We start from the raw sequence: 12,241 nt of genomic DNA, 5'->3' as shown, positions 1-12,241 counted from the left end.
AAATCTCAGAGAGAACCCGGTCCTCATGATCCTTATAGTCCTACTTTCAGTGTACGTTCACCTCCACCACCTTTGCTTCCACACCTTTGGCCTTCTCCTCCTCGACCTTTGGCGCAACATATCCATCTTCTTCTATAAATCATACGACTAGTCAGCTTCTCGTCTATTTTCTGCATAAAACGTAATGGAGGAATGAAGAGGAAGACTTACGCATCCGACATTGTATGTATCCGATTGGGTAGATTGGACCGTCCCACCGATCCCAGCCTTCTTCGTAGGATGTTATAGCGGCTTTTTCAAGCTCGAAGGCGATTTCTGCTGCGGTGGGTGTGGGTAGTGTTGTAGCGGGCATTTTGGCTGAAAGTGTATTCGTGGTTGATGTTTGCAAGTATTCGGTAGAAGTAGGTATCGTTGTTATTGATTGATCTTGTGTGTTTGATAACCTCATCCTGTCCTCGCCAGAACGCAGATTAAGTAGTCCTTCCTCCGCGTCGCGACTCATGGCGTTGGGAAAGGAAACGTCCAGCACGTGGTGGTGAGACTTCCCACATGGAGCACCCACAACACGGGGTTTAGCAGCACACGCGACATCGTATTCGCCTCAGTCAGCCATTGCACACACTGAACATCACACTATCCCGCGAAACCTACCCGCGCCTTTCTCTCCACACGGAGCGGTTTGGGCAATTGGACTGGGGAGTGCTAGATGCAGGGTTCGGGGACTTGCGGGGATGCGTGTCGTGTGGTGGCGAGACCGGCTGCTTCCGCCCGCGCGCGCGCCCGCGCGCGCGCCGTCACGCCACTTGTCTCTCCACCCGCAGGCTAACGCTGGGCGGGTGTCGTGCTGGGAGGCTGGATGTCTGTCGATCAGAGGTGCGCGTGCATGGGCTTTTTGGTCCTGGATTGCCTGTGTATCACACGATGTTGCTATACCGCATCAGGTCATGTGCGGCTCTTGGGAGGGGAAGGTGTACGTTAAATGGTAGCGATGGTTCGTGAGGATGTAGGCACATCACAAACATTTGACTACATCTACACTACATTACTAGCTACCACCGAGTAAGAACTCTCGTCGCTTCATCGATACCCGAATTACCCGACTTTACTCTACCACCTCGAGCACAATCGGAAGCAGAGGACAAAAACCAACACACATCCAACAACACATGTCCCTCTACCCAAACATTCTCGACATCTCAGCGTTCAACACCATGCTCGCGCAACACCAAAACCAGCAGACCCAAATATCTCATCCATCGCCCTCTCCCACCAAGCCCACGCACACACCACAACCACATCACCAAATAACACCGCAACACGTCTCCGAAGCCGTCCTAGACTTCTTCTCACACATGTTCGCACCCGCATCATACCAGTCATGTACCTGCTCGACGCCCTGTTGGGTCCCAGCATCTCCTAGCACCGACACTTCCGATGCAGCCTCAGGGCATAACAAAAAGCTCAAGATTGTGGTTGACGACGACATTGTGGTGCTGGACGGGGACGAAGAAGATGGAGGGCCGTTGTGCAGGGAAGCTACGATTGAGAGCTGGAAGATGGGAGGGAAGAAGGAGAGGAGGAGTAGCAGTAGGAGAAGGAGTTTGCAGTGGTTGGCGGGTGTGATTGGGATGGAGGCGTAGGAGAGAGGGTGGGGATACGAGGATAGGAGGAGAGGGGATAGGAATGGGGTAGGGGATATCTCCGTACCAACTGGATATGAGACGTGTTGTATACCCACGTTGTAGGATGAGAGAGCAGTCAAGTCGAGGAAATGGAGATATAATGGCAGGACTTGGTTCGATCTATGAACGTATAATGAATATCTCGTCGACCATTATCATTGCGGGCGTGTACAATATCCTGAAGAGAATCTCCAGGCGATTCCAGAAGCTGCAATCGACATTTCCGTATCCAAGACCAGAATGACTGCCCAGTGGTTTAGACAACTCCCAGAGCGCGTCCGGTCGCTTTGATTTCTCTGTCTTCCTGACCCCTTGATCCCTCTTGAATAAAATGGACTATTCGGTTTACTCTGTCAATATTTGCAGAGCCCGTAGCTGCAACCCGCATGTTCCAGTTCGCAAAACGTCAGTGCATGAACCTGTGCACAATTGGCATGTGCGAAATGGATAATTCGCCCGGCCACCCTTCTTGTCCCATTTTGCTTTGCGCCGACGTCCAGAGGCGCGGCACGATCGGGTAAAGAGCGCAGAGGTATTCGAAGAAATTGGAAGGTACAAGTGAAGGTTCTCCACTAAATCTGGAGATATCCGATGATCTTGGAATCTACGGGCGGAAATCTACAACATCGCCTGGAGATACCTGAGGAGAACGGCAGAGTGAAGGAGGTATTGATGATAAGTCCTGGAGGTATCCGATAGGAATGCTCCTTTGTAAGCACTGGCCGCGTACGAGCCATCGAGCTGTTGGAGTTTAACGTGTACAGAACACTACTCACTCTTTGCCTTTGCATATCGTTTCTCCGGAGATACGCCTGCAATCACAATGCATTCTTCGGTTGAGGCGACGGCGGTGCGTTCAGTGAAGTGAGAGGATCGGATACGGTACCCAGTCATCTTGGCCACTCGAAGTCCTACGTCGTAGCTCCACGAGAGTGCAGAATTACCTTTGAATCTCCTGAATGCCCGCTTGTACAACACCAGCTATCAGGCCACACTTCAAAAATAGCCAGAACGTTGTATAGCTCTAGCTTCATCGCGCTAGACCTCGTCTAGTTCACCGTTGTACCGTGGTTCTCGGCATAGTAACCGTGGTTAATCTATTTCATCACGCGCACAACGTGGCATAACAAACCCACCTGATAGGTCTTACCAGCACCGTCGCATCATCCCAATGCGGTCCCGAAAGCCGCATCGCACGTCGTGAAAAGAAAACGAAGATCGCCAACCCCCAACGCTCATCATTACCTTTCACCGCCCGAGCTTCTGCCCGTGCTAGCGTCCTTGGCAACGAGATGAGAAGTCACTGCCCCGCGCTGATTGGCTCAGGTCAACTATTTCCGCTCGCCCCTGCCACCCATTCATTACTTTAGATGGAAAGGTCGCGATTGGAATTGTAAAACATACCAACATACCGACATACTCCAACGTTCACGATACAAACAACACGGCGAGAATTCGCAATTTCGCCAAGTCGAAGAGGAGAGGAAAGAAAGAGAGATAGACAGACAGAGAGCGGGTGCAACATGAACACCGTCGAACGTGGAGCCATGGCGGAAGAAAAAGATATACGACTAGGAGACGGACATGCGACCGACGATGTGGAAAAAGCTGACCACAACAACGACGGCAGCGACATGATGGGCGCAACACCATCTTCGAAACCCGATCTGCCTCCCCTCAAAGGCCTCTCGTTCCTCGACCGCTTCCTGGTCGTATGGATCATCCTCGCCATGGGCATTGGCATCGCACTAGGAAACACAGTCGACTCCGTCGGACCCGCCCTACAACGAGGAGAATTCGTTGGCGTCAGTATACCAATCGGTACGTGTGATGCACATACCCTACCTACAAAGTCCGCAACAATTCACCTGCTAACAAGAACATTGTGTACCAGCCATCGGCCTCCTCGTCATGATGTACCCCATCCTCTGCAAAGTGCGCTACGAAACACTGCACCTGCTGCTCCAGAAACGCGACCTCTGGATCCAAATCGCCGTCTCGTTTGTGCTCAACTGGATCATTGCGCCCCTGTTCATGGTCGCACTCGCGTGGGCTTTCTTGCCCGATCGGCAAGACCTGCGCGAAGGACTCATCTTCGTGGGCATCGCGCGGTGCATCGCCATGGTGCTCATCTGGACGGATCTCGCGGGCGGCGATGGCGATTACTGCGCCGTCTTGGTGGCGTTCAACAGCATATTACAGATTGTGCTGTTCGCACCGTTTGCCGTGTTCTATATCCAGGTTGTTAGCCACGGGGCTAAGACGGACATCAGTTATGAAAAGGTCGCGCAGAGTGTGGGCGTGTTTCTGGGGATACCGCTGGGTGCTGCGGTGCTCACGAGATTGGCGTTGCGGTCCTTATTGGGAGAGGACCGGTACCAGCGCCGCTTTATCCGTTATATCGCACCATTTTCGCTCATTGGGTTGTTGTACACGATCATTGTTCTCTTTGCGAGCCAGGGCGCACATGTTGTTCGGCAGATTACGGATGTGCTGAGGGTTTGCGCGCCGTTGTTGGTTTACTTCCTTGTCATCTTTACAAGCACGGTTTGGTTTTGCTGGAAGATGGGGTTCAACTACAAGGTCAGTTGCACGCAGAGCTTCACAGCCGCGAGCAATAACTTTGAGCTGGCTATTGCGGTGGTGGTTGCTGTGTATGGAGCGGGCAGCGGGCAGGCGCTGGCGAGTACAGTGGGTCCGTTGATTGAGGTCCCTGTACTCGTGCTTCTTGTGTACATTCTCAAGTGGATCCGGAAGAGATGGCAATGGGTCTAGACTTCAGACCTGGATAGCAGCGTGGAACAATGGGAACAAGGCACCCACCACCATGTGAGCTAGCTGTTCGATCGGACCTGGAATCCAGCCGTGAGGAAGACAAATTTGAAATGTTCCACCAACACTTGTGCTGATGTGCGTTGGTGACATGTTTGTCGGGATGGACCCGCAATAAACGCTTCGCCAAGGTCCTATCGCTTGTAACAATTCATGTCTGGCAACCAGTAATGTGAGGACGGAGAACATCCCAAAGTTCTTTTCATCCACTAAGGATTTGCATCAGCGTCATTAGTCGAATACAACCAGTGTTAGATCCACGTGGGCCAGGGTATAACGGGCAACTCCACAGAGTGAGATGGGTCTGGCGTTCGGCTCCGAATGCCGGTCCTCGATTTGGGAAAGATTGTAGTCTCGAATCGGGCGGTGAGAAAACGTCAATCTCAAATCTCGTCGGGTAGATATCAACCGGTGGCTTTTACAGCAAGATACCGCGGCGATCGTGCATGATTGTACCCACAATCTGAATCGTAGGGGATATAATTCTGCAACGCAATCGTGGCTGACGCGTGGGTTGTGGACTGCACGTCAGTGTCTAGCAAGGGGATGCGGCTGGTGGCCGAAACGACTTTGACATCGGATCTTAAGGGGTGGCGGATATACGCACTACAGCGGAGATCGCCCTAGGGTGCGCACTTCCAACGGTCTTTGTGACTTGTACCATCGTACATGCTTGACTGGGACATGACACGGGACGGCCTGAGATGCTGCAAAGGTTTGCGAATCGAGACTTTGCGGCATACGCCATGTGCGAACACAAGATAAGGCGGCCGGTGGACAAATGCTGTCGTGTACGACAATCGAATGGGCACGCACGGCATGTATGCTGACTCGTCACTCCACACGCGAAATTGTTGCGCGTGTGGAAATGTAGCCAGATGCAATCTGCCATGTGAAGGAAGTCGTCTGAAAAAGAGATAGCGGCGGTAGAGTATGGAGAAAGGCATGTCGTGCATGGATAACGGGCGCCAAAACTTCGGTCTATATTGAGCCGCGTGGTGGAGGATTATGATCGTGAATTTGGCTAACCGCCGTGTCCCCAGTCAACACACTGCGAGCTCGGATAACCTACACCTACTCGAAGCGAGAGAGAAAAGGCGACCGACGCCGAGAGTCGTTCCGCCTGCTGGAAGGGACGGGACATGACGTAAAGAAGGACCGTAAGTCGGCGCGCGCTGACTCTGCGCTGGCAAGAGTTTCCCATTGGAGATGTCCTGCAGACGGATTATGCTATCTCGGCTGTGTATGTATCGATGATGTCGATTGTGCAGGTGTAATATGTCTGGAACACGTTCACGCGCCTGAAACGCCTTTCTGAGGTGTCGGCAGGCCCAGGCCATGATGCTCTGTCGTCTCAGAAGCCTGGAATGCAGCCCCACGCGCGCTTCATTCTGCAGCCGCAGGCGAATGCCGTCGCGCAATGTGCAGCATCCCAGACTGGACCCATGTGTATAACGGTCGTGTCGACCAGCATCGACCTTGTTTGCGGGCTGTCGAAAGAGGGGAATGTCTCGCTAGACGGCCGTTGGGCGTACGGCGTCGTGTTTCGAGAAAACTGAGTGGGTTGATGGTGGAGGGAACAATGGTGTTCATGCGGCATCGACCGGCCGGCGGCTCGCCAGTCACCTCCCTTCCCAGCCCTATGGAGAAGTCCCAGTAGACCGGTTCAGCCATATTAGCGACGACCGTGTTTCACTCTGCCTTGCTATGCTCATCCCCGCACTCTTGTCGCCCTCGCCATTACCTGAGCCTGTTTCTTGCTCTCTCTCTCTGTCCAACCCTGCAGCCGCCCCTTGCGAGGTTGCATCGTGGGTGTTTTATGCTGGTGTTGTGCTGATAACTGAAACTGCCCCTCTCTGTGCCTGCAGGCATGTCGCTCGCTACCAGGTCACCGCCGTCTGGATCGCGGAGCTGACATAAGACCCTGGCGGCATCTTCCTGGCAGGCTGGCAACGCTGTCATGACCACTTGCCGCGTTTCTCCCTTGGTGTCTCAGTGCCTTGGGCGTGTTGCAACCTTGGAAGCACTGTTTGGTTATGATGGAAAAGTCTGCTCGCTATTGACAGCGTGCATTAGGTGCACGATGATCGCCTTCTAGCTACCTTGAGTAAACACTTCGCGGGTCTGGAGTATAATCTCCTGTGCGGCGCAGTTGTCTAGACGGCAACGGGAGCGAATAGGCTGGTGTTCCTATGCGGTGAACCATGCTTCTGGGAACGCTTTCGGCAGCATGCGTCACGTATCGACAAAGTTACCTGCTATGCCGGCGACTGCATGCGAATCCACTCGATCTACCTGCTACGGCCTCGGCAAAAGCTAATATCACAAAGAATGTCACCAGAAAACATGTACGCATTTACTGCTGTTGTCGTCGTCGCGACGAGAGCATCTTGCTGACAGATGGGCGGGGTTTGGGCGTTTGGGCCCCTTGCGTAACCCTTCTTGTACCAAACGACGAGTCGGCAGCGGAACGGCGCGCGGCGCTGCAACAAGACTTGCGTCAAGTGCAGTCGAAAGGGTCAAGTTAGCAATGTGTGTGTGTGTGTGTGTGCGTGTGTGGATTGCAAAATCTGGGAGCGAGTATCGGGACCATGTTTCCGGTCCCAGAGTGCGTCTTGTGGCATGCTCGCAACGTGCTCTTGCAACGCTGCAGACGGGCAAACGCACATGCAGACATGCAGGATGACGGTTCGCTGGGACAAAGCAATTGTTCGGTACTCGTCTCGCGTAAGCAACATGGTTGATTGAGCAGCAGCTAGGGAGCGCGGAGATTATCCAGGCTGGCAGGCGTCGAGGGTGGTATCACTTGGGTAGTCATTTCGGTCTTGGAGGCGAAAGCGTCGCTTGGGCCGATTGTACGTGTAGGCTGATGGTGTCCTGAAGCGGCAGACGACGAGCACAGAAACGGCAGGGTGTGTCAGGGTGGGTGTGAGTGACGGCGAGATGGCGGCGTGTGATTGGCTCGAGTGGAGCATGGTACGGGATTCCGCGCAGGACGCTTACCACTCTATTGGGCGTAGAGGCCAAGACGAAGGGCCGGAAGTGAAGAGGGCCTGGCAGCAGTCATGGGGGAGGGGGTTGGGTATGCAGTGCAGACGGTGCTATTAGCGATTGGGGGGGAGCGGAGCGAAGGGATGCATTAGGTTCCAGAGAAGTCGGGCGCATGATATCTTGTCTGAGCGGTGTGTGTTTGTGTGTGCGTGTGTGTGTGTGCTCGCTCAAGGCTAGCAGTCGATGGGTAATGCTCTCAGGGTGAAGACGAGTGCAGAGTGGGCCAGTGAGGGACAGGGAGATGGACAGCAGCCAGTCAGTGCACGGATCCCCTTCCGACAGAGTGTTACCGCCATAATGGTAGCCGGAAAGAGTCTTGACTCGGTTGGGCCAAACTCCGAGCCTGAGAGGCATGGACAGGGCAGCTAATTAATAGTAGCTCTGTTAATGGCCTGCGCTGCCGACGGGTCCCAGACGTGCAAAAGATGGGTGGAGCCGCCGGACTGCCTCTTGCATTGATGCCGGCACGCCTGCTTGTGGTCGCAGCCCCAGCCAGCGTCAGCCCTCGTAGTCGCGCTTGACGGAAGCACTGCAGGGGTCGTAGTCGCTTTTAAATACCTCCCGCGCCGCTCGCTGATGACTGAGATCGGCTTTGCTTGGAGTAGCATTATACCTGCCCACCCGTCTCGCCGAGCCACGCCTGTATACACCAACCCTACAACCCTACCACGTCCGACCGCCCCTCCCATGATCAGCGCATACGACACGGCTTCGTCGACTACCACCACGTTCGCTCGACACCACCACACATCGTCGACGTCGTCGTCGTCCGCCACTGGACCTGCTCCCTGGCCTCAGGCATCCAGCGTGTTGAGCGATTTGAAGACGCCCGCCTTCGCTCCAATGGTCACGATGGCTTCGAATGGGTGAGTTGCCCCCACTCGGTGCGACATGGCAACTCTGCCTACCTCCCCCCGGGCCAGACAAACTGACCAAGCGCGTCCAGATTGCCCGTGCCCGCTCAGAACAGCAACTACATGGAAAACGGCCGGTGGTATCATGGCTACCGGAGAGGCCTCTACATGTACCCGTGCGACGAGGCTGAAAAGGACCGCATGGACATTTACCACCAGTTCTTCGCCGTAGCACGGAGAGGCCAGCTGCACCAGGCGCCCGTGCCGACGCAGCCAGCTGTGCAGCCCCGCATCCTCGACATAGGCTGCGGGACGGGCATCTGGGCAATTGACATGGCCGAGTAAGTTGTCGACGACGCCACCCGCGCGCAAAAATAAAAAAGACGGTAGTGGGCGCAGGCTGATTGTGTGTGTGCGTGTGTGCAGCAAATACCTAAACGCCGAGGTGCTGGGATTAGATCTCGTCAACATACAGCCCGAGAAGTATGCCGCCCGCCCGTCGCTTGTCTGGCCTGACACTGATTGCAGCCCCCGCAGAATCCCCCCGAACCTGCGATTCCGTGTGCCACGCGACTACGAGAGCCCGTGGACGCTGGGCGAGGACTCCTGGGACCTGATCCACCTGCGCATGGCCTGCGGGAGTGTGACGAGCTGGCCTGAGCTGTATCAGAAGATTTTCTCGTGCGTCCCTGTATCCTGCACCCCTCCGCACTGCCTCGGTCGCTAATTTGCCCTTGCCCTGCTCCAGCCACCTCAAGCCCGGCACCGGCTGGATAGAGCACATTGAAATCGACATGGAGCCGCGCTGCGACGACCACACGCTGCCCCCGGACAGCATGCTCGCAAAGTGGTACGGCTGGCTGGCTGACGCCACGCACCGGGTCTCGCGCCCAATTGCCTACGAACACCGCACCCGCCAGCTGCTGCAGCAGGCCGGCTTCATCGACATCCAGGAGACGGTCATCCGCGTCCCCTACAACACATGGCCCAATGACCCGCACCAAAAGGACATTGGCCGGTGGTACAACCTGGGCCTGACCGAGGGCCTGGAGGCGCTAACCATTGCACCCCTCACAAGGGTCTATCAGTGGGACCTCAACGCACATGTCCGGCCAGTGCTCGAGAGCGTCCGCAGGGAAATCTGCAACCGCAAGATTCACGCGTACAACAACATGTAGGTTTGCCAATACTTTGCGTGTACCAAACAAAGGCTCCCGCGACTAACCCCTTGACAGCCACATCTGGACTGCCCGCCGTCCCCAGCAGTAGTATCTCGCACCACCCTTGTAGAACTCTGTCATGACGCACACACACACATACACAACCCACCTAGCCCGGACTGGCTCTCCTCCTCCGCTTTCTCGCGCTTCATCGAGCAGCCAACGCGACGGCCTCGTTACACCTGGATTCCATGTATGCATTCCAGCATGTTGTGCCTTGCGCGACACACCATTTTTAGCCTCAGCAGGCCAGCACTGAGCAGAACAGGGGGAGTTCTGCCTGTCACGCCACCACTACCTCTTTCGCGTTTCCTCGCGTCTTCGCGCTTTTCCCGCGTCGTCTTTTGCTCTTCACCTAATGGCGCATCTTGCGGTAGGGAAAAATTCGGTCTTCTTCGGCGACTACCCCCAGTCTGGCGTTACGGCATGTTAACAATATGATACCTTGATACCTTGATACCTCGGTTTCCTTGCGACGACGATTTCTTCACCATCTATTTCCCTCTCACCAAAGCACCGTGGTCTGGACGCGTCAGCATCCTTGTGCATGTCACATTCGGCATCTGTGCAGTCACGTTCGGCAGCAGTGCAGTCACATTCGGCGTCATTGCAGTCACATTCGGCGTCAGTGCAGAGCACACCATGCGGGTGATGGTGGATTGCATGCGGCATTTTGGCTCTCTTCTCACGAGCGTGTTGTTGTTTTTAGCGGAGCAGCGATCAGGACCCTTGGAGTCCCCTTTTGGAGATAGCACGAGCAGTACATAGTAGCTGGAATATACCCCCACTTGCTCGTAAACTTTATCGCGACTCGTCGGTAACAAGGTCTCGGATCTATGTTCCGTCTTGGAAACGACCAGCCGGAATATGACGTTGCACAGGTGGCAATGCAATCTATCAACAAAAGCTGGCTGTAACATGCATGGTGATGGGATGGTGATGGTAACATTGGCAGTCGTGCTATATACGCTCATGCCACGCGTCGCCGTTCCGACACGGCGGGTGGCTCTCTTGTCGAGGATCACATGACAAACATGGCCAACGGTGCAGGCGTGCAGAACCAGGGCGGCGCTTCTAGCAAGCAAGAGGGTGGGCGCGTAATGTTTCAGTGTTGCATCGCTGCCTTGCTCGTTGGCCCAGGGTGCCGGACCGATCCATCCTGTAGCAATTATAGCAAGCGAGCTGCGGCAATGCCATGGCAGCAACATGGATAGCATTCCGTCAGCGGGACATGCACGATATAGTAGTGCATAGGAGACACGGCAAGGCACGATGCGCAAACCCACCTTTTTGCACATAATTCGCGACACAAGCAGGAAAAAATGGTCTGACTCGTACGACGTCTAGAAAGAGGAGGAAGTTTGTCGAGGTGCAGATATGCGGGGGGGGGGGGGGCGAGAAGGATAGAGAGAGGTGTCTCGTTGGTTCCGGGGCTTTGGGCCGGCCGAGGCATCTCCCGTATCCCGCGTATCTTCCTTCCGCGCACCACTTCCTCCAACAAAAGAAGGAATATCGAAGTGGAAGCAGGTGAGCAGCCTCGACTCGCGCGTACATTACTGTACACGGCACACACGGCGGTGTATAGTGTACGGCAAATCTGTTTCCGTGCTGCTTGGCCCACTCCCGCCCTTGGGTCGTTGAGCGCTCGGGTGGTGCGTTCGCCCACGACCTTGCTATTACCGACGACGGTCATCGCAATCTTGATGGGCGGCGCGGAACAACGCGTCACGCTCGCGCGCACGCTGCTAACGAAATATAGGGTACGGATGGGGCGCCATGTCACCACTCTGATAGCCACGGTCCTTTCTCGGTGCTCCTCTCAGCCAATAACGCGCACACCTTTGCCAGCGATCGCCGCACGTGTTCTGACATGTCCGGCAACGCCATGACAGCTCGTGGCCGCCGGTCGACATCGGCAGCCCATCCCCACGGACTGACCTGCGCATTCCAGACTGCCAATTCGTCCACATTCCCATGGCCAGACTCGATTCTGCCTTCCTCCGAGAACCGTATTCACCTTTGCATCCCCCCCACGACCCAAGACGCCGCCGACGAGCGCCGCACGTGTCGGCAACGCCTTTTTTTCGCAGTCCGCACACTCTTATCCCATCCTCCACTTTTCCCATCGTCCCACATCTCCTTATTCCCACCCCTTCGCGCGACGCGACCGCCATTATGCACCTGCTACCACAATCCGTACCATAATCCGACCACCATATACACCGCCAATGTGACTGGCGAGGCCACATCAAACTCTATTCGTCCTCGCAGGTCCCAGCCGAGCCCATGATGCATCATTCCCACCCACCCGCTGCCCTCGTTACCGATAGCGAGGTTCGGCCGCCGCAGCCTCTTACATGATAGCAAGCCGGTATGCGCCACTATTTGCGCCTGTCACTACGCTGTCGCTTTCTTACCACTCTCCCGGATAATCTTTGTCCGCCTGCGAGCCAACGAGTCGCCGATCTTTGTTTTTGCTGTTATGCAACACCCGCATCTCCGGTGCTAGTAGAATCATGGTGGGAAATCCAAAGTTTTGGGCCATGTTGATCTCTTTCCTCCGTCATGAGCGAGTCGAACCTTTTTTTTTTTGGTACTGGAC

General features: G+C 55.2%; 3 protein-coding genes across 3 annotated transcripts; 2 read left to right on the top strand and 1 right to left on the bottom strand.

Moving 5' to 3' along the window:
• Nucleotides 1–46: 46 nt before the first annotated feature.
• ACET3X_007140 (uncharacterized protein) lies at nt 47–352 on the bottom strand (the record flags this gene model as incomplete). Its single annotated transcript, XM_069453347.1, has 2 exons — nt 47–132; nt 211–352. 2 exons carry the CDS (start codon nt 350–352, stop codon nt 47–49), a joined length of 228 nt encoding a protein of 75 aa, XP_069305908.1.
• Nucleotides 353–3,205: 2,853 nt separating this feature from the next.
• Nucleotides 3,206–4,457, top strand: ACET3X_007139 (uncharacterized protein; the record flags this gene model as incomplete). Its single annotated transcript, XM_069453346.1, has 2 exons — nt 3,206–3,503; nt 3,577–4,457. The coding sequence occupies 2 exons, from the start codon at nt 3,206–3,208 to the stop codon at nt 4,455–4,457; spliced, it is 1,179 nt and encodes a 392-aa protein (XP_069305907.1).
• Nucleotides 4,458–8,417: 3,960 nt separating this feature from the next.
• On the top strand, nt 8,418–9,688 carry ACET3X_007138 (uncharacterized protein; the record flags this gene model as incomplete). Its single annotated transcript, XM_069453345.1, has 6 exons — nt 8,418–8,431; nt 8,512–8,760; nt 8,846–8,902; nt 8,957–9,100; nt 9,168–9,593; nt 9,655–9,688. The coding sequence occupies 6 exons, from the start codon at nt 8,418–8,420 to the stop codon at nt 9,686–9,688; spliced, it is 924 nt and encodes a 307-aa protein (XP_069305906.1).
• Nucleotides 9,689–12,241: the final 2,553 nt, after the last annotated feature.

Source organism: Alternaria dauci, chromosome 6 (genome assembly GCF_042100115.1).
Source record: "Alternaria dauci strain A2016 chromosome 6, whole genome shotgun sequence".
NCBI lineage: Eukaryota > Fungi > Ascomycota > Dothideomycetes > Pleosporales > Pleosporaceae > Alternaria > Alternaria dauci.
Note: the sequence above shows the minus strand (reverse complement) of the source record. Positions and strands in the feature narration are given on the sequence as shown.